Source organism: Scardinius erythrophthalmus (genome assembly GCF_964197995.2).
Source record: "Scardinius erythrophthalmus genome assembly, chromosome: 24".
Classification (NCBI taxonomy): Eukaryota; Metazoa; Chordata; class Actinopteri; order Cypriniformes; family Leuciscidae; genus Scardinius; species Scardinius erythrophthalmus.
Genome location: NC_138244.1, coordinates 6283098 through 6305190, shown reverse-complemented (window position 1 = coordinate 6305190; position 22093 = coordinate 6283098). Strand labels below are relative to the sequence as shown.

General features: G+C 39.2%; 1 protein-coding gene across 4 annotated transcripts; it reads right to left on the bottom strand.

The window, feature by feature from the left end:
* Window positions 1-120: 120 nt before the first annotated feature.
* pgghg (protein-glucosylgalactosylhydroxylysine glucosidase) lies at window positions 121-19063 on the bottom strand. 4 transcript variants are annotated; one of them, XM_081355622.1, is made up of 14 exons: window positions 18996-19063; window positions 18250-18515; window positions 17945-18155; window positions 6950-7394; window positions 5764-5883; window positions 5548-5679; window positions 5363-5474; window positions 4480-4552; window positions 4028-4164; window positions 2679-2812; window positions 2110-2205; window positions 1030-1127; window positions 710-918; window positions 121-629 (listed from the first exon to the last, which is right to left on the bottom strand). In XM_081355622.1, exons 2-14 carry the CDS (start codon window positions 18494-18496, stop codon window positions 556-558), a joined length of 2088 nt encoding a protein of 695 aa, XP_081211748.1. In that variant the 5' UTR covers window positions 18497-18515; window positions 18996-19063; the 3' UTR covers window positions 121-555. The 4 variants fall into 4 exon arrangements, 3 of the variants coding, with proteins under 3 accessions (XP_081211748.1, XP_081211749.1, XP_081211750.1); XM_081355623.1 differs by having other exon boundaries at window positions 286-629; window positions 18793-19043; XM_081355624.1 differs by having other exon boundaries at window positions 286-629; window positions 18872-19022.
* Window positions 19064-22093: the final 3030 nt, after the last annotated feature.

Sequence of the window (22093 nt, the reverse complement as noted above, 5' to 3'; positions counted from 1 at the left end):
ACCTGCAATATCAGTGTATGCTGCTTGGATTTGTTGTTTGTGTTATTTCAATATATATATATATAAAACTTCAAATGCTGTGCCCAAAAGTAAAAAAAAAATAGTAAAATCAATCATTTTGATAGGAATAAAAACAATTTAATTAATCAGTATATTACTGAATATATTACCTTATAGATTTTTGTTGTTGCTGTTTATTATAAAAGTGTTTGGTGGAAATCACCCAAATAAAACAACAAACTATGAGATTGCACTTGTCGACAAAGCAAAGGAAAACTTGATTTTCAATCCAACTTATTGATTTGGGTCAAACAATTTATTTATTTTTTATTACAAAAACCATATCAACAATTTTATTGTAAACCGATTTGTCAGTATTTCCAAAGTATACTGTGATTCATGTAACAATAATAATATAATTCAAATATTTGGCATTATCACATAACAATATTAAAGTAAAATGTGATATTTTTTCAATATACCATACAAGTGTACAAATGTTTTATTCAAGTTTTGGTAAAGTGTTATTAACTCTTCCGTTAGCGACGTGGATCATCAGACCGGGCTGTAAAAACCGGGATTCACTCTCCGGATCTGACCGGGCTGCCGTGGGAACGTCACTGACTCTCCTGTGGACAACAGTCAATTAAAACGATTCATTTATTCTAAATAGCAAACACCATTCATCATATGTCTGTTTGTTTATTACCTGGAATAAGTGGGATTGTAGTTCCAGTATTCAGGACGAGTTCAAGAGCGAACGCCTCCTTATTCCCAGACTTCCTCACTGAAACACTCACTTCCGCACTCTTTACCAACCAGTCCATCTTGTTGCCCAGATAACTCACTCCTCTCACGCTGAGAGCGTCGATGTCCAGGGGGAGCAGCGGAGCAAAGGCCAGATGCTCCTTCTGCACTCTGTGCAACACAGGAAAGAACAACACACAGCGTCAAGTCCAGATGTGTGTGATAAAGCCTCTCTCTCTCTCTCTCTCTCTCTCTCTCGTCAAGCTTGTAGTGATTTGTCACCTGAAGCCAGTGTAGCCAAACAGCAGCGCTTGCAGAAAGCCGCCCATACCGGTGAGGAAGTTCACACACCCAGAGCCATCAGCCGACTCACTCCACACCTGCATACACACACACACACACACACAGAATGTAGAATACTAGAGTACTGCTTCATAGATATTGTGTACGATGTAAAGCATAATGCCTATTATTTATTTCAATATTGCTGTATGTAACAATAAATGTTTCATTGTTGTCACATAAACTCATTATACTGTATTGCATATTTAATTCTGTAATCATCTATGAAAGCTTGTTTCTGCCACAGAATAAAAATAAATAAAAAGGTAATAGTATTAAAACAGTTTGTATCGCAATTGCATTAAAACAGTTAGAATTGTGAGATTAAAAAGTCAAATGAGATGAAAGTTTTTATTTTTGTTAGTGTTAGGGTTAACATTTGTCTTTTTTTTTTATTTAATCAAGTAGTGTGTGGGATTTTATAGTCTATATATTTTACTTTTATCTTATGCAACGCAGAATGATTTGGGTGTGCGAGGCACTATATTTTTTCATTGAAATTAAATTTAGCATCAATTCTTTTCAGAAATATCAGAAATATTGTGAAATATTACAATTTAAAATAACTTTTTTCTATTTAAATATATTTTAAAATGTAATTTATTCCTGTGATCAAAGCTGAATGTTCAGCATCATTACTCCAGTCTTCAGTGTCACATGATCCTTCAGAAATCACTCTAATATGATGATTTGATGATCAAGAAACATTTCTGATAATTATCATCAGTGTTGAAAACTGTTGGGCTGCTTCATATTTTGTGGAATTGTGATACACTACCAATGAAGTAATGAATTTAAGTAGAGTTTTAATTTAAAAAATCATGCTTGATAAGGTTTCGGGTTGATTCATCGCACTGAAAAAAGGAAGGATAAGTTTCCATAAAATGTGCTCTGCTTGCATACTTCATTCAGAAAAAGTGCATAGCATACATATTGCATGTAGCAAGCAAAAATAAGGTAAATAGTAAGCAAATATAGTATGAGACATGCTGGCATCTGCAGAGAGAGGGTGTGTCGTACCTGAAAGGGTTTCTGGATATTTGTGAAGCATTTCTGCAGGAGCTTTTGGGCTTTTTCAACCTCTCCAAGTTCAAGCCAACCTAAAGCAAACATGCCCTACAAACAGACACACACACATATTTATCCAACTTTTTGGATTCACAGATAATCATAGGCTTTATGTCGAAGGTCAACAGGAAAACAATTCTATACTATTTAATCTATTGCTCTCAGATTTCATTAAAAGATCTTCATTTGTGTTCCAAAGATGAACAAATAAATGTCTACGGGTTTGGAACGACATGAGGGTGAGTAAATAATGACAGAATTTACATTTCTGTGTGAACTATCAGCAAAGCTAGCTAGTTATGTTATTGCTGGCATTTTTATTCGATTTAAACATCTAAATGATAGTGAGAAAATATCAATCTTTGCTCGCTCCTTTGAAGGCATCTCGAGTTAAACGGTTCTATATTTAACGAAGCACATACAAAAGACCGGAAGCGATGCAACCTGTTTTACAGAATAACCCCCATGCAAACACGCATCCCACACAAAGCATGATGGGTAAAGCATAGTGCGTGACTTGCCCACGTCATGGCTGGTCCGAGCGGATCTGTGACGGCCTCGTATGCTTCCAGATCATTGCGTCTGACCTCGGGGGTCATGGGGAGGGTCAGCGGGTATCCGAGCAACACCACGTCCGCCTGCTTGACTCGACTTCCTGTGGAAAATGTCCAATGTAAACTTTTGCAAGAAAGTTACATGTATAGAGCGCTGCAGTGATTATGTATTTTGTAAATTCGCATCACTGGATTTTTTCTCTGGCTATTGGATTATTGCAGAAAATAAGATCTGTGCCCAACAAAAGTGGTTTATTCTTACACGTTTTGTTCATTGTGATCATATTCACAACTTTTATGAATTATATACACAATCAGCAGAACAAAAAAGCTAAAGTTAAGCTATAAAGGAAGGAACTACACCACAGTTGCAAGACTTCAACGTCACCACCATTTTACAGTCTATTACAAAACACTTTCCTTGAAAGTTTGGACTATAATAGTTTCAAGAGCGCGATTAAGGCTGTGAAAGCGGACTAGTGTCTAGATGAGTTTCCCTGTTCGTCTGGATACGTTTAATGTCTCATTTAGCGACTGTTAGCAATCGGCTTTTTCCAAGACAAGTATTACCATGTATTTTATATTGTAGAACGAAACGTGAAAATGTCTTGAGATGTGTTGACCACAGACCTTATTTCAAGCATTTACCAAAAAAATTTAATCATTGACTTTGAGACAAGGAAACAGGAAGTTAAAAAATGGACTCAATTTCTGAGATGTCCCCATTAAAGGGATATTTCACCGCTGGAAAGATGAATGTGTATTTAAATTGGGTCATTTATGTAGTAGAAATGTGAAATTATTTTAGAAGTTGGTGCCTTCTAGACTGAGAAAAGCTGGAAAATGTATTTTTGGCTCATGTGGATGAAAGACTACAACTCCCAGAATGCACTTGCTTCGCTGCCCTACGAGGCCACTCCCAAGCCACGCCTACCGGTTACAGAGGGCAGTATCGGGAGAAATGATACAGCTAGGCTACTAGTCGACTGGAAACTGAAAAGACGGCGTTTTATGGTGAGATCCCCCTATGGGCGGGTTGAAGACATGCGGGACGAGCTCCTCCTACTGGCTGGAGTCTCTCGCCTCTGGACAGAAAAGCCTCAGATGAGCTAAATGAGGGTTTTTTCCAGACACTCAATACAGAAATCTCTCGTCTCAGGGGGACATGAGGGAGGGAAGCACGGTCATACTACCGGGTTTCTACTGATACAAAGCTTAATGCTAATCGGTGAAGTATCCCTTTAAGAAAGGTGACTCTGGCGTATGATTATAATGATTTCTTCAACATGAACATGATGCTGATGAGGGCGTCTTACCCTGCGTGTAGCCGTCAAACTCCGGGTGATACTTCAGTTCTGGGTCAAAGGGAATCTTGATCTTATCAGCAACGTCCTGCCATTCGGGAGGAGCCGTCTTCGCTAACAGGCCACACAACTCCACGGCAAACTGAAGACTAAACATTAGAGAGAACGAAAGATAGATATCTCATATCTGCTCCTGATGAAAAATACCCTCAATATTCAGTGCAAGTCTGTGGGATTTGTTGGTTGTTTTATCGTACACTGGCTGAAAATCATAAGTTTGATTGCCTAGAAAAGTAACAGCTCATCTATCACATGATTCGAGGCATCATTCATGTCTGGTTATGCAGTAAAGGTTCAGGATCAGTGCGCTGAAGTTTAGCACTGAGAGTCAGGGATTTGTTCGAATCACTAAACCTCAGTATGAATGATAATGTACACAAACACACACACACACACACACACACCTGCTTTGGGCGATGGCATTGGTGAACACGGAGTTGTCAACAGTAAAGTAGTATTCATCAGGAGGAATCACACCTAATGGACAAACAAAACAAAACCACATAAAGAAGCTTTCATAACCACATCAAAACAAGTCTGGATCTGGCAAGTTTACACTGGTTCTAATGTGGAATTTCACTTTGTTCATATTAATTAATTAATGAATTAATTAGTATTTATTTTATGCATTATACTAATATATTATTAAAATATAATAAAAAGTATATTATTAAATATACATAATTAAATATACATATATATATAAAATATTTATTTTATTATATTTAATAATTTATCAAAGAAATACTAATATAACTGAATAATATTCATTTTATTTGTTATATATTTATTATTTTATTTTTAATTAGTAAAAAAAAATTAAACCCTGAATGTACCATAAAAAATTATTCATCATGAAAAACTGTAACATGGTGTAATATGATATAAATACAAAACATTCAGTTATCATTTCAAGTATCTGAATACATGCATGGCCAATGATGTTATGACCAGTATTGTTTTAGTATTATTTATTATACTATACTGTATAATACTATTATCTACACTATATGAGAATTTATATGAGCTTTTATTTTGATATTTTCAGTTTTCATTGAAATTTTTGTTTATTTCAGTCATTTTAAATGAGTAATTTTATGTGCTTTTGCCAATTTATTAAGTTTTGCTCTTTATAAATATTATTGTTAATTATTTATTATATTATTTCAGTATTTCCATTTAGTAATTTCAATGCTTCTACTTACACTTATTTCAGTTATATATATTAGTTTAGTTTTAGTTAGGATAATAACCCTGGTCATCATGACTGATGATGTCACTGTTCACCTTTGATATGGTACTGCTGGTCAGTCGGGTCCCATGTGACCCGTGAGACCCAGTAGTCAGCCACGCCCCACACCACCTCACTGCCCCGCCCCTCTGTGAACATCTCCAGGTCCTGTGATGGATGACGAATGGAAGATGTATTTCTGGTACAGGTGTAGGAGTGTTTACGAGTGTGTCCTCTTTACCTGTGTGAGATAGAAGTACTGCTGGAAAGCCAGAACCACGTCTCCATTGATGTGGACCTCCTGCTGTGAATAAATCTCCTCTGGACAAACGTCCCGGCCCGTTCCCGCACTCTCCCACGCAAACTTCAATCCCTGATTAAATGGGGAGGAAAGCTGTATATAAGAGCACATAAAGCTACAGATGATTCAGAAACAACACCCGGTTACCAGCTGCACCTTGTAGCCCATCTGCTGGGCGTTTGCTTGAGCACCTTCTACTGTTCCCACACGGTACTCCAGTACAGCCCTGGCCAGACTGGGATAAAACAGAGCAACACTGGGGAACATCCACGTGTCCTGCAGGGGGAGCCAGACAGTCAAAATCTTCATAAAACTTAAAGCAGGGTTTTTTAAACTGAACAGGACCCAGTTGGCTCTGGCTGGGGGTCCATGCAAAATCTAAGAAGTTTAATAGAGTAAAGTAAATGTGTTAACATAAGATATTTGATAATAATAATAATTTGATATGACTACCAATTAACTTTAACTTTTAACTTTAACATTTCTAAAGAATGGTCAGAAATCATGAGATTAATATATATATATGAAGAGTTCAGATGCAAAAGCCTCTAAGTGCCATCTGAAATTTTCTTCTAGAATGATCATTTTTATCAAGCTTGTATATTTAAGTTCAGTAATTTCACTTAAATGGCCATGAAAATTACCTATTAATTGTCATTTAAGTGAAATTACTGGACTTAAATATACAAGCTTGATAAAAATGATCATTCTAGAAGAAAATTTCAGATGGCACTTAGAGGCTTTTGCATCTGAACTCTTCATATATATATATATATATATATATATATATATATATATATATACATATATATATATATATATAATCGTGAGGTATAAAAATATATTTAAAATGCAATAATATTTCACAATATTACTGATTTTACTGTTTTTTTTATGAAATAAGATAGAATATTTTAAATATTTTAATTATTTTGTTTAATAATCAATAATTATGTTTTAGTATTGTAAACAACATGCTGTCTTTACAATAAACCTGTAATGTTTTTCCCACACAGTAAATGCATTTTCATGCTAAAATATATTTAGTTGTCTTTATATTTTAGGAAGGGGATCATCATTTATGACATATTGCAGTATTTATTATAAACGATTTTTAAATTCAGGTTGCCTGGTAATCTTAAATCAAAATAACTTCCCATTCATCCTCATATCTCCTCTTCTCTGATGAGTCACTCACATGAGATCCACCAATAGCAAACCACGACCATCCAATCAATTCCCCATAGACAAAATAGCCGTTCTAGAAGCCGTTTCACTTATAAGTCACAATACAGAAGAAAAGTCTATCTCAACTTCCGTCTCATGCTGACTTTAAACTCACCTGGTCCCAGAACACATGCCCGAGGTAATCCTCATCTTTGCTCCCATTTGACAACCCCCCCGGACTGATCCCTCCAAACACAACCGGTCCGTTCGACTCCTCAATTGAAGATGGGAACGAACTGAGAAGATAAAACATGCAGCCAATCAGAGCCCGGTTCAGGGTCTCATCTCCCATCACCTCAATGCTGCTCCCCTTCCAGAGCTCCGCCCAACTCCTCAGGTGGGACGGGCGTAAGTCACCAGTGTCAATAAGCCCCAAACCAGTATCAAAACATGATTTGGCGCTCTTGTCGCTCCCAGCAAGGGCGACCAGGAAAACCCAGCTGGACTGGCTCTGGTCGGGCGGGAGGGTAAGAGTAGATGCGATGGGCGTCCAGATCAGGTGCACAGATGGACGGATTCCCCCAGGAATCTCTGAAGAGACGGTCTGTCCAAAAATATGCCTGAAGAGAAGAAAGAGTCTGAAGACACATGTAGCGCTTATGTGTGTTTGACTTCATGCGGCGCTGCACAGACCGATCAGTTTTACAACGTGAATCAGTACACGGAAATGTCTGACTGACGAGTCGACTCATTCTGCGCAGCTTCTCCAGAGCGACTGCACAAGCTCTGATCACGACACAGATGCTGTTTCACGTTTGGCCGGATTCATGGATGACAATGACGACGTGTGTTTCGTGTTTATTCTGACACAATGTCTGTGTCTGAAATCGTCCCCCTATACCCTTAAATATGGCACAACTTGAGGGGATAGTAGCGTAGTGGTGTCTAGGGCTGAACGATATATCGTTATCGTATCTATATCGAGATATGAACTTTCAAGATATTACTATCGAAAAAAGCAACGATATAGACGATATAGATTTCCCCTCTCCGCGCTCGCCCTGCATACAACTCTGGCAGTCATAACAAACATCAGTTTTACGAGTGCCCTTGAATGCACCGCTAAAGCAAAGAGAAGCCCTTCTATTCACCTTATTTTTAACGGAAATACGGACGCAGCCAGTTGACGGTATTTTGTGCGAGACTTCCGGTCAGGCACTTCCGGTAACTGGCGCGCTGATCACTTTTCACCATATCGGTTAATTAAACAAGTGTTCCTAACAACTAACTCATCGTCATGGCTTCGGGGAAGACCGGGATTGTTTGTGCAGTTAGAGGTTGTCATAAACTGATACAAAAGAAAGGTTTACTTGGAGCAGGAGTGTTTTAATCATCGAAATCATTGACATTTTAATCAGGCGCCCTACGACCAGAGACACACTGGCTGCGTGGCGTTTCTGTTGCGTGGCGTTTTACATGTCTTTGCACACCAGAAACGTGTCTGACGCGGCACTGCTAGGTGACATATGATCCTCATTCATTGGTGATTATATTCGACATAATGAGGAGAGAGTTGTGGAAGGCCTTTAATGTTAAACATATATATAGCAGCAAAGACAACGTCGGCAGTATTGACGGCAAAACAGGCTACAGAATATTTCGTTCTGACAGGTGCAATGTTAGAAAATCGATTTTTTTTTCATTGCATTTATATCTGCATTTGTCAAAACCTAAAATTTCAAACATCAAAATGTAATTTATTAATATGTATTCATGTAAAATTAAATACAAAGATCTTTTCCTATTCTATTTTGTCTGGAAACGCTTCCAAAACGCTTGCGTGTCGCGTGAAAAATAGGCGTCGATTCTATTTATAGCATGCACGCGTTTTCCGCGCCTGTCACGCAGGCAGTGTGCACGTTCTAACCTGTTAACATGGGAGCCGAAATAAAAACGGACACGCAGTGTGTCGCCGGCCTGAGGAATCCCTTCGCCTGTGGTTAAAAGCTTTACATTTGAAGAAACCATCGAAACGACCGTATGTTTGTTCTTTTCATTTCGTGAGCACCTATAGAAGACCACCCGATACCAGAAAAGTGGCTGGGCTATGAAGTCTCAATAAAAACCATGATAAAAACTCCAAGGAGAAACAAAATCATTATAGTAACCCCTGTATAAAATCTAGTGATCATGGCATAATGGCATGATCATGGCATTTATTTTGTATGATTTACAACTATTTATAGCCATCTACTTATTGCTATCCATCCTATGCTTTGGTTGCATTCTTATGGCATTATTAATACATTTGACATGACAAAATACCTCTATATTAGTCCAGCGTTGGCTCGACTATGTTTAGGGCGGGGCTGAAGGAGCCGGTGAAGTTTTGGCACTCTGCCAGCTAGATGCATGAGTGTTTTCAACCAGGTCCGGTACCCTAACTGAGTGAGGCGGGGCTTTAGTTCTTTGTAGTATTCATCTGCTACGGCATGTGTAACATTTTTCTATCAACTCTGCATAATCCTTCGCGATCGATATGTTATTTAGCCCAGGGAAGCGAGGAAACGGAAGTGCCGCACAAAAACCGGATATTGGACCCATGTTTACTTCCGCGTTCGAAAATAAGGTGGATACTCTTTGGCTAAAGCCAGCGCGCACACACTACCAGGGACGTGGAGGGGGGCGGCGTTTCCATGGTGACGCGTCATTGCTTGTCACGTGACACACAGCAGCAGCAACAGCGCTGAATGAATGATGATCTGCTTTTATGTCATTAGGGCCCAAGCCCTGAAAGGGCGAAGGCCCTATTGTTTTCGTAAGGATTATTAGGGCCCAAGCCCTGAAAGGGCGGAGGCCCTATTGTTTTCGTAAGGATTATTAGGGCCCAAGCCCTGAAAGGGCGGAGGCCCTATTGTTTTCGTAAGGATTATTTTTTTTTTTTTTCTTCATTATTTTTTTTTTTGCCTTTTTGCCACTTTTGGGGCCCTTAACATGCTCAAAAACTCTTGAAATTTTGCACACACGTCAGAACCCGCGGCCATCAGGGCCGGGCTGAAGCTGGTACCGGGGCGTGGCAGGGGGGCTCGACAGCGCCCCCTGGAATGGGGTCCGAAAACTTGGTCCATAAATCAAACACGCTTGCATGTAATAATATGAAACTCAGTACACATATAGATCTCATCGGGCCGAACAACTTTCGTGCTCTAAGTTTTACAAAAGCCCAACAGGAAGTCGGTTATTATACGTTGTTTGGAAAACGCATACAATGGAATGTGAAATACTCCTCCTAGGGATTTCATCCGATCGCCACCAAACTCGGTGAGAATAAAGTCAAGACATTGAGGATGAATTCTTGCGAACGGATTTTTGATATCTCAAACGGTTTGGCCGTGGCGAGGAAACAAATTTATGGCGAATAATGGGACACAGGAAGTGTGTTATAACTTCTGCATACATTAACTGATCTTGATGAAACTTCAGCAGTGTGTTTGTTGTAAGAGGCCGATCACATGGATGTGACTATTGTGAGTCAAAGTTATAGCGCCACCAACTGGCAGCAGGAAGTGTGTCACTTTCAAAATTCTTTGAATTCACCCTCTTAATTTTACCCGATTTGCTTCAAACTTTATGTGTATAATGTAGACACACGGCAGATGTAGACCTGTGAAAGAATTATTGATATCTTAGATACTGTTGCCGTGGCAACGCATCAAACTTTAATATTCTTTTCGGATGCGTTTGAGACTCTTAGCATGCTTGAAATTGGATGAAACTCGACAGATACATAACATTTATTAGCCAGTAGACATGTGAAAAGTTTCAGAAACGGGCGTGGCAGGGGGGCTCAACAGCGCCCCCTTGAACGGGGTCTGAAAACTTGGTCCATATATCAAACACGCTTGCATGAATTAATATGAAACTCGGTACACATATAGATCTCATCGGGCCGAACAACTTTCCCTCTGTCAAGTTTCACGCCAGCCCAACAGGAAGTCGGCTATTATGGGTTGTTTGGAAAACGCTTGCTGTGGAATGTGAACTACTCCTCCTAGAAAATTCATCCCATCCCCACCAAACTCGGTGTGCATGAAGTCAAGACATTGAGGATGCTAAATTGCGGACGGATTTTTGATATCTCAAACGGTTTGGCCGTGGCAAGGAAACGAATTTATGGCGAATAAGGGACACAGGAAGTGTGTTATAACTTCAGCATACATTATCTGATCTTGATGAAACTTCAGCAGTGTGTTCGTTGTAAGAGGCCGAACACAAGGATGTGACTATTGTGAGTCAAAGTTATAGCGCCACCAACTGGCAGCAGGAAGTGTGTCACTTTCAAAATGCTTTGAAATCACCCTCTTATTTTTACCCGATTTGCTTCAAACTTTATGTGTATAATGTAAACACACGGCAGATGTAGACCTGTGAAAGGATTTTTGATATCTTTAATACTGTTGTCGTGGCAACGCATCAAACTTTAATATTGTTTTTTGATGCTTTTGAGACTCTTAACATACTTGAAATTGAATGAAACTCGACAGACACATCACACTTATTAGCCCGTAGACTTGTGCAAAGTTTCAGAAACGGGCGTGGTGAGGGGCTCAGTAGCGCCACCTTTAGTCATAAATGGGGGGGGGTTAGTTTTATCAACAGCAACAAAACTTGGTATGTGTATTGTTCTCATCAAGACGGACAACTTTCTAATTTACATTAACGATCTCTGACCAACAGGAAAAGAGATATTTTGGTTTGAATGTGGATTTTCTGAAGAATTTTCTCTCCCTCTCTCTGTGTCTCTGTGTGTGTGAGGGGAGGGGGGGATTTGACTATTGCTTTTATATTGTTAATCAAGGTTTCAGGGGCTTTTGGGGTCCTTAACGTGCTCAAAAACTCTTGAAACTTTACACACAGGTCAGAACCCACGGCCATCAGTGCCGGGCTGAAGCTGGTACCCGGGCGTGGCAGGGGGCTCAACAGCGCCCCCTTGAACACGGTCTGAAAACTTGGTCCATATGTCAAACACACTTGCATGAATTAATATGAAACTCGGTACACATATAGATCTCATCGGGCCGAACAACTTCCGCAGTCTAAGTTATTAGCTCCGCCCAACAGGAAGTCAGCTATTATGGGTTGTTTGGAAAACGCTTGCTGTGGAATGTGAACTACTCCTCCTAGAGAATTCATCCAATCGCCACCAAACTCGGTGTGCATGAAGTCAAGACATTGAGGATGCTAAATTGCGGACGGATTTTTGATATCTCGAACGGTTTGGCCGTGGCGAGGAAACAAATTTATGGCGAGAAAAGAGAAACACGAAGTGTTATAACTTCTGCATACATTAACTGATCTTGATGAAACTTCAGCAGTGTGTTCATGGTAAGAGGCCGGTCAGATGGATGTAACTATTGTGAGTCAAAGTTATAGCGCCACCAACTGGTAGCAGGAAGTGTGTCACTTTCAAAATGCTTTTATCAAAAGTGGGGGGGTTACTTTTACCCACAGTTACAAAAATCAGTACGCATATTGGTCTCATCGAGCCGGACAACTTTCTAATTTACAGTCATTAGCTCCGAGCAACAGGAAGTCAGATATTTTGGTTTGAATGTGGATTTTTTGGATATGTCAGACTCTGAGTTTTTAGTTACTCCTCCTAAGTGGTTTATTTTATTCACACCAAACTTTTTCAACATGATAAAAAATACATTCAAGATTATATATATATATATATATATATATATATATATAAATATAGCTGCGAGCAGCGATGAAGGGCCAAAGCCGGCGGCACCGCCACCCCGGTGCCTTTAGGTAACTAAAGGCATCGGGGTTGCGGTGCCACCAGCTTGGGCCCGTAATCGCTGCTCGCAGCTATATTTATATATATTTTTTTTTTTCTTCATTATTTTTTTTTTTGCCTTTTTGCCACTTTTGGGGCCCTTAACATGCTCAAAAACTCTTGAAATTTTGCACACACGTCAGAACCTGCGGCCATCAGGGCCGGGCTGAAGCTGGTACCGGGGCGTGGCAGGGGGGCTCGACAGCGCCCCCTGGAATGGGGTCCGAAAACTTGGTCCATAAATCAAACACGCTTGCATGTAATAATATGAAACTCAGTACACATATAGATCTCATCGGGCCGAACAACTTTCGTGCTCTAAGTTTTACAAAAGCCCAACAGGAAGTTGGTTATTATACGTTGTTTGGAAAACGCATACAATGGAATGTGAAATACTCCTCCTAGGGATTTCATCCGATCGCCACCAAACTCGGTGAGAATAAAGTCAAGACATTGAGGATCAATTCTTGCGAACAGATTTTTGATATCTCGAACGGTTTGGCCGTGGCGAGGAAACGAATTTATGGCGAATAATGGGACACAGGAAGTGTGTTATAACTTCTGCATACATTGACTGATCTTGATGAAACTTCAGCAGTGTATTCGTTGTAAGAGGCCGATCACATGGATGTGACTATTGTGAGTCAAAGTTATAGCGCCACCAACTGGCAGCAGGAAGTGTGTCACTTTCAAAATGCTTTGAAGTCACCCTCTTACTTTTACCCGATTTGCTTCAAATTTTATGTGTATAATGTAAACACACGGCAGATGTAGACCTGTGAAAGGATTATTGATATCTTAGATACTGTTGCCGTGGCAACGCATCAAATTTTAATATTCTTTTCGGATGCGTTTGAGACTCTTAGCATGCTTGAAATTGGATGAAACTCGACAGACACATAACACTTATTAGCCAGTAGACATGTGAAAAGATTCAGAAACGGGCGTGGCAGGGGGGCTCAACAGCGCCCTCTTGAACAGGGTCTGAAAACTTGGTCCATATATCAAACACGCTTGCATGAATTAATATGAAACTCGGTACACATATAGATTTCATCGGGCCGAACAACTTTCCCTCTGTCAAGTTTCACACCAGCCCAACAGGAAGTCGGCTATTATGGGTTGTTTGGAAAACGCTTGCTGTGGAATGTGATGTACTCCTCCTAGAGAATTCATTCAATCACCTCCAAACTCAGTCAGCATGAAGTCAAGACATTGAGAATGCTAAATTGCGGACGGATTTTTGATATCTCGAACGGTTTGGCCATGGCGAGGAAACAAATTTATGGCGAGAAAAGAGAGGAGACGAAGTGTTATAACTTCTGCATACATTAACTGATCTTGATGAAACTTTAGCAGTATGTTCGTGGTAAGAGGCCGATCAGATGGATGTAACTATTGTGAGTCAAAGTTATAGCGCCACCAACTGGCAGCAGGAAGTGTGTCACTTTCAACATGCGTTTGACAAAAGTGGGTGGGTTAGTTTTACCAACAGTTACAAAAATCAGTATATATATTGGTCTCACCGAGCCGGACAACTTTCTAATTTACAGTTATTAGCTCCGAGCAAAAGGAAGTCAGATATTTTGGTTTGAATGTGGATTTTTTGGATATTTCAGACTCTGAGTTTTTGAGCTACTCTTCCTAACGGTTTTATTTTATTCACACCAAACTTTTTCAAAATGATAAAGATACATTAAAGATGCTAAATTGTGAACGGATATTAAACATCTCAAACGGTTTTGCTATAGTGAGGGACTAAAGTAAAGTAACACTTAAAGCCTCATCTTCTAAAAATGTAATTAAACACCATTTATTTCTATATAAAAGTATAAAAATGTCACAACTAAACCCATTTTATTCTTTTTTTTTTCAATTTAATAAATATTTATAAGTTTAAAAATAGTAATTGTACTATTTAGTCCCATAAAAGTCAAGTCATACATAGGGCTATACTGCCCTCTTGTGTTCAAAATCAGGTAGGCCTATTGTATCTACATAAAAATATACTAGGTATGTGACGGTGAGAATATTTTACCACCGGTTAATCGACGTGTGACACCGCTGGAGGCTTTTGAATCGCCAACTTAAAAACGAAAGTAAAATATGTTCGTCCACACTGACATTGATAGTGGTTGAGCGAGCGTTTCAAATGAATTCCTATGGAAGTAGGAATTAACTGAAAAACGTTCACTCTGTTCTGCTCGTTCCTCGCCGTGGATGCGCACCGTTATGAATGCCCGTGCAGCCATGAGCATTTTAGTTTAATTTTAAAATTAGCGCCTTTCGGGGGTTGATTGCTTGAAATTATTTTACAAAAGCACAATGTTGTGTTTTATTGCAACTGTACACAAATATAAGTTAACACTTTGCAGTTTGAATGTCGTCCTGTATAATGACGGAGTATGTTTTTATGTGTCCACTGTTCAATCGCGCCCACACCACACACACACACCCACCCACACACACACGGTTTACTATCTTTGTGGGGACTCTCCATAGATTTAATGATTTTTATACTGTACAAACTGTATATTTTATCTCCTTACACTAACCCTACCCCTAAACCTACCCACCACTGAAAACTTTCTGCATTTTTACATTTCCAAAAAAAACTCATTCTGTATGATTTATAAGCTTGTTTACCCATGGGGACCTCTATTTAGGTCCCCACTGTGACACGAGTCCCCATGAGTCTGTGTGCATTCAGGTTGAAGTCCCCACCGGGATAGAAAAACATGAACACACACACACACACACACACACACACACACACACACACACACACACACACACACACACACACACACACACACACACACACACACACACACACAAACACACATTCCAGCATTGCAATCTTGACATCGCAGCCTGTTCATTATAGCCTTAATAAAATATAATAATAAAATAGTTAACCTAACATATAAAAATTACACTGCTCTAAATAGTCAGTAGTACAATTCGTACATTCACAGTAAGCACCGCTCCACTGTGATGTTTCAAGCACATTTTTGCGCGTGTGAAGAGGATGATTTTTTCTGTCGATATTGGAACACGAGTGAAGAACAAAGCCTATAATAAAGAATAGTTTAGCATCCAAATACATCGCAAATGCTGAAACATTTTGATTCTAATGAGAGGGTTACGTAAGCCCAACAGTGCTTACTTTCGTTTTAATTTTTACATTAAATTTAAAAGATTTGTTGTGGGATATTTTGAGTGTATCATAAAATCAGAATAAGCTAATAAGGTTTCTGTCTTATATATATATATATATATATATATATATATATATAAAATATATATATAAATATAGCTGCGAGCAGCGATGAAGGGCCAAAGCCGGTGGCACCGCCACCCCGGTGCCTTTATGTAACTAAAGGCACCAGGGTGGCGGTGCCACCGGCTTGGGCCCGTAATCGCTGCTCGCAGCTATATTTATATATATATTTTATATATATATATATATTTTTCCTTTTTTATTCAGAATATTCACAAATGTGTTAGCTATGGCATGAAATATCTGATATTCCGATTGTCAAATACATGCAAGTGGAAGTATATTGTTGTTTAAACACCTTTATAACGATCGCGTTAGTTGAGCTGTATGCGCGATGGGCGCCGCCGTGTTAGTTTGTGCCGCAGACGCAGTTCAGAGAATCGGATCTGTTGGATTTACAACCTCTATGTTTACAACACGTGAATTCATCCACTTCTCCCGAAATACTTAAAAGTAAGTGGCTGGTGAACTGGGAATAGAATAGAGTAAACACTGAAGTTACACAATGCGTATCTGATATGAATAAAACGTGTCGAATTATAATGGAAAGGATTATTAGTACCTCTTCCATAGACATCAGTGTGTATTTTACAAACTCTAAATGTATTGTTTTTTTAGTTCTTACGTAGTCATATCGTATTGTATCGATATCGAGATATCAGGCATGAAAATCGAGATATGAAATTTTGTCCATATCGTTCAGCCCTAGTGGTGTCTGAAACCATAGTGGACGTTATCGAGTGCACTAATTCAATCCCACAATGCACCGCAATAACATACGCTCAACGGCTAGAGAATACCCATAATGCACTGTGACGGTCGCGCCGAATGAATTCCTGTGTCTGACCAGAAGATGGCGCCGCATCTGAATCATCCATCCATCCGTTTTCCAAACCGCTGGTCCAATGTGGGTACAGCGTAATATCATACAGGTATATATTCCTATTTATTAATTATTAAACTGTTTAATTAAAGTTTATACTGCTAGTTTCCATGACAGAGTTCAAGATTAATCTTTTCATAACTACTGGAGCTGCCAGTTTACTAAACCTCAGATGATTATTAAACAGCAGAAACTATGCAAAAGCGGCAGCCGTTCCGACGCACTCAGTGTCCGAATTCACTCTCTCGTTTTCAATCACTCGTTCAAATGGACTAAGTTAGTGGACTGATGTAGGGAATAGTGGATGAGGGTACAGGGGGTGATTTCGAACACAGCCAATCACTGCATCCGTAATCGAATACTTCCCAACTATATAGTCCGCGGAAAGCAGTGCACCAACAGAGTAGTGTGTCCAAATAAATAGTACTCGAAAAACGAGTACTATGTAGAAAGTAGGCGAAAAGTAATGGAGAAATATAAAACCATACATTTAAAGTTATAAATTGTAAATAATATATTTTAAGTTTATTGTGAAATATGCATTTTTATATATCCAAATATGTATTTTATATATCCAAATATGTATTTTATATATCCAAATATGTATTTTGAGAATGTAGAGATTACACTCAATTACGTCATTTGCCGTGCATCAATGGAGAGGGCGGAGCTAAAGAGCTCTTTTGTCGTGATTTGTTCCTTGCAACTCTGATTGGTGGACTTTTTGCACAGCATTATGGGTAATGTAGTTTTCCACCACAAATTCCGCTGTTAAACCATTATTTTTAAGTTGAAATAATGCAAACAGATGGCTTCAAACAAAGCATATACCACTGATTAAAAACCTCTGAACTCACAGTAGGTCTGTCTTTAAACATTTTAAAGTTCATCATTAAAAGTCAATTTCCCTATGGAGAAAATGAAAGGAGGTTTTACTTCCGGAACCGACTGTTGCGCTCTATGGCGGTGAATCACGTCACTATGAGAAGCAGAAGGCATATGTCGTTTTTAAACTCTTCCAAGACTGCAAATCTTGCTGATTGGTTACATCCAGCCACAGCCGAAGTCGAACACACCAATTGCAATTATGCATGCAAATATATACAAAAAAAGAAGTCCAATTGCAATTCAGAATGCAAATATTATAAAGCGGATGTACCTCCCACCCTTGTAGTCTGCTGCATTCTGGAAATCAATGTCATCACTTTGGGGTTTGAAAGAACTCTCCAGCTGAATCGTGATTGGTTCAGCACTGGTTTCAAAGCGCTTAAGGAGAACTTCCATGACCAGAAGATTTGATTGCTGTCGGTGAGCGTACAAAACCTGAGTGGCCTCGAAACGAGGAGTGACCATGGTATGAGAGAAAATACCTGATACAGAGAGAGAGAGAGTCTTGTAGTATATGTTTAAATGCAGTATTACATGCGTGTGTGTGCGTGTGTGTGTGTTAGTGTGTGTTCTAACCTGTGTGCATGTCTAACTTGTACGTGTGTCGTCCCACTTCTGCCGTCTTCACTTGAACTGCTAGTGGACATGGAATGTTGCCGCGGTGACAAGTCCCGCCTTCACCGTTATAAACCTCGCTCATATGCATAATTGAATCAAACACTCTCCATCCCAGCAGCCCGTTGACCAGCGGTGGCATGAAGCGAGGGTCAGAGGGCAGAGAGTCAGAGGTGAAGATGTACGAGTCCACAGGGTCAGAGGTCATTTTGGGGCAATTCTGCCATCTGGCAAAAGAAAAACATATGGAAAAGATGGAATGTGTAACTTAGATGCAGACATCATGTGACAAAAAAACATAAAATAACAGTAAAACTGAAAATTATATCACAAACAGAACCTCATGACTATATCAAGTTCAGCAAATCTCTTAAAATATTCTCATTATTATGGTAATTTTCCACTCAACATATAGTTATAATTATTAAAATGATGCACAAACATCTATGCAAAAGGCATTCATATTCTTTCAGAATTATATTACATAATTAAATGAGTTTTTACCCCTGTACGTTTACTGTAGGTGCCTTTTAAACCCGTGACAACTGTACTTTGATCACCGTGAAGAAAATAAAAGTTTTACCAATGCAGACAGACAGCTGAGATCTCACTCTATCCTTTCAAATGACTCACTTTGACTAACCATCAAAAGAATGATGTTACTCATTTAACAGAAACAAGTTTTGTGATAAAACTTCAGTACTTACTGATGTATCAAACATTAGTTGTGCGTCTCTAATCTCGTTCATCAAAGCGGACGTTCAAAAAAGAAGAGGCGGAGCAACATACACGTCACTGGAAAGGGCGGGGCATTGCGCTCGATCAGCGTCTCTGATTGGTCAGGTACGTGGCTCCAAATAATAATTCCCAAAAGGGGGAATATTAGAAATGGCTTTCTAGTGAACAAATGTCTCCAAAGAATCCTGCGATATGATACAAAGGCCGCCTTACTATGGCGATTTGCTTTTATAGTTTTATGATAAGTTGTTTTTCTTTATTTTTTGCTACGGTTCTTTTAGTGTTAGTCACGCTCTCTTGTACTAAAAGCAGTCGTAGTTTAGTTCTGCATGACTACAGAGCTGTTTCATTTGTTGTCTGAAACCCCAGGTAAGAAGCCTGGGTTGCTTCTGGAGTGAAAAGCAGTTTTCAAGTAAAATAAGGTCAGTGGTTAAAACACAACATCCTGATTTTCAATCTTTTAAATTTCACAGACCCCCAAATATGATAACATTTTAAAGGCATCTTTAATAAACACTCAATTTATACACAGAAAAATGTATATTATAAATCTAATATTAGTTTCTATTAAGTTACATTATTACATATTTTTCTACTCACTTTATTACTAAATCACTGTTAAATGTTTTATTTATTTATTTAATTTTAATCTAATTTATATATATATATATATATATATATATATATATATATATATATATATAGACACACATATGATTAGGTAATTAATTAATATGTAAACAAGAATGTATTTTCCTGTCATAATTTACTTGCCCACAACAACAACAACAACAACAACAACACGATTAACGGTTATAAATCGGTTTATTTATAAAACGGCTACGCTATATTAAATCTCCAACACATTTTTGTATTTCAGAAGGATCTCCAAATTGTTACTCAAATCACTCATCGACTGTCATGCTGCTCTAAAGATAAAAATGTACTTTTAAACATTCTGGGCTGTTGGTTTTACCAACAAAAACACATGTTGCTACGGGTGGTTGCTAAAGAAGGATGATACACAGATCTTTAAATATGAACTGCCCGTTTGTAGTCTTTCAGAAGTTTGCCCAACTATGACGACTTCCGCTTCTGAGAAAAAAAAATGTGAAAAGAATTAAATTTATGCATCAGAACAAAACGTGAATGTTACTTCAAGGAAATGTTGACATGACGAATGGAAGTCTTGCGAGTCTTGGTCATGACACTATTCGGGCTCTAGATGGCGCCAAACCCTGTCCCGTCTCCATTTGGCAGCTTGCCGGAGTTTGGGGTTCCAGACCCTGGGAAAAGAGCAGCTTTACCCTTATAAGGCCGCAATCCATCCGCTCCAGACTTTTCCTCCCCGCCCTCCCTTCCTCTTTCTCTCCCTCTCTCTCCCTCAGGCCACAGGGATATTTACAGCAAGACTGGCTCTGCGTACCTTATTAGGAGCTGTCCTTGTTGTCAGTGTATATGTAGATGAGACAAACAGATGAGAGGATGGCATTCATTCTCAAGGGTCATTCAGTGTTTTGCCAAAGGTAACGAGAGGCAAATGTCTGATCCGTGCAGCACGTGTCTGAATCTCCCTGGAGTTCATTTGAACGTTTTCTCACCCTCATGGTTTCTCCGTTATCCTCTTATTGTTCTCCGACTTTCTAAACAAGGTGAAGAAGTAGAGGCCGAATGAATAATTTTGCCTTTCGCTCTCACACTGTCCAGTGTTACAGTAACTTCCTGTCCTTCTCTCTGTGGGAATGATAGGTCTATTATTCCAGCTGTTCTTCTTCTCTCTCTCTCTCTCTCTCTCTGATGATGATGAGGGACATCTGGTAGACAGGCACACAGGCATTAGGGAGAACTGGTGAATGATGAGAAGGACAGAAAGACTGACAACTTAAAAGGCAGGGTGGGTGATTTGTTCCAGAATTTTTTTTTTTTTTTTAATGCTAGTTTAAAGTCTCTTCACATCCTGATAGCAATCACTAAGTTAAGTGGTCTAGATATACATTTATATGTATTTATACCATGGTCTGGGTGAATACTCGATTCTGATTGGCTGCAGGGTGCCATTAAAAAGTGATAGAGGATACCTAGTAAAGGAGTTCTGGTGAAACTGTTTACCGTTCGAAATTAATAAATAAATGCGCTGGCTACATCAGCTGTGAGTAACCATAGCAACAGGCAGTCAAAGTATCTATACGGACTATAAATCGAGCGGACTATAAATATCGCCGGTTGCTAAATAAACCGTCAGGCGTAACCAGGGAAACCAAGTTATTGTTTGTAAAAACTTTAGATTTCGATTGTAAAACTAATTAAAATATAAACTAATGTTTTAAAAATGTGTAATTTGGCAAGTGACCATGGTATAAGCGGGTTAACGCCCTTCGAGGTGTCCATTGTCAGGTATATATGGACTTCGGCGGAGGCAACCGTCCTCCGCGCTTTGCCGTCGTCCATTAATACCTGACAATGGAAACCTCGTAGGGCATTAACCCTTACATATCGTCTATGGAAGTCGTAGGACCAAAAATTGTTAGTCCAGTCATTGCATTCGGTCCTACCTTCCTGTCTATGTATGTATTTTCATAACTCCACACAGCTGTTCAGGCAGACTTCACAGGACATCAGCGCGTTTCATGCTATCAGAGTTAGACAGACGTCAGTCACCGAACACCGCAAACAAACAGCAGCGCTTTTTACAGTTCCTCCTGAACCAAAACAACAAGCTTATGCTGCGTTCACGGCATAACTACTGTCATTTATGAAGAGATGGAAACCTGTGACGTCATTCTCGGAGTGGTTCGTGACTCGAATTTATGGGTTTCTATGTCAACACCATCAACTGCGAAATGAATCTGCAGCAGTCAGGTGATACAGGTCAGAGCTCTAAGTTATGTTCATTATTATTGTAATGTTATGTGCTGTGAGACATGAGGTAGTTTAACGCCATCTCTCCTCACGCTTTTGTACGCATTCGTGTGTTTTGAAGGTGGTGTGGGTTTGGAGACGCTCTGAAGGGAGGGTGGGATCTTAAGCTTTTAAAGCTAACTCGCTATCGCTAGCCGCTCCGAAAATG

Bases quoted from the DNA above. Each gene is read 5' to 3' on its own strand.
- pgghg (XM_081355622.1), bottom strand. From the start codon at position 18,496: ATGACCTCTGACCCTGTGGACTCGTACATCTTCACCTCTGACTCTCTG. The intron at 5,680-5,763 runs GTGCAGCTGGTA...CCATTTAATCAG, and splicing joins CCCAGCAGATGGGCTACAAG to GGATTGAAGTTTGCGTGGGA. The intron at 4,553-5,362 runs GTGAACAGTGAC...TTTGTCCATTAG, and splicing joins CCAGCAGTACCATATCAAAG to GTGTGATTCCTCCTGATGAA.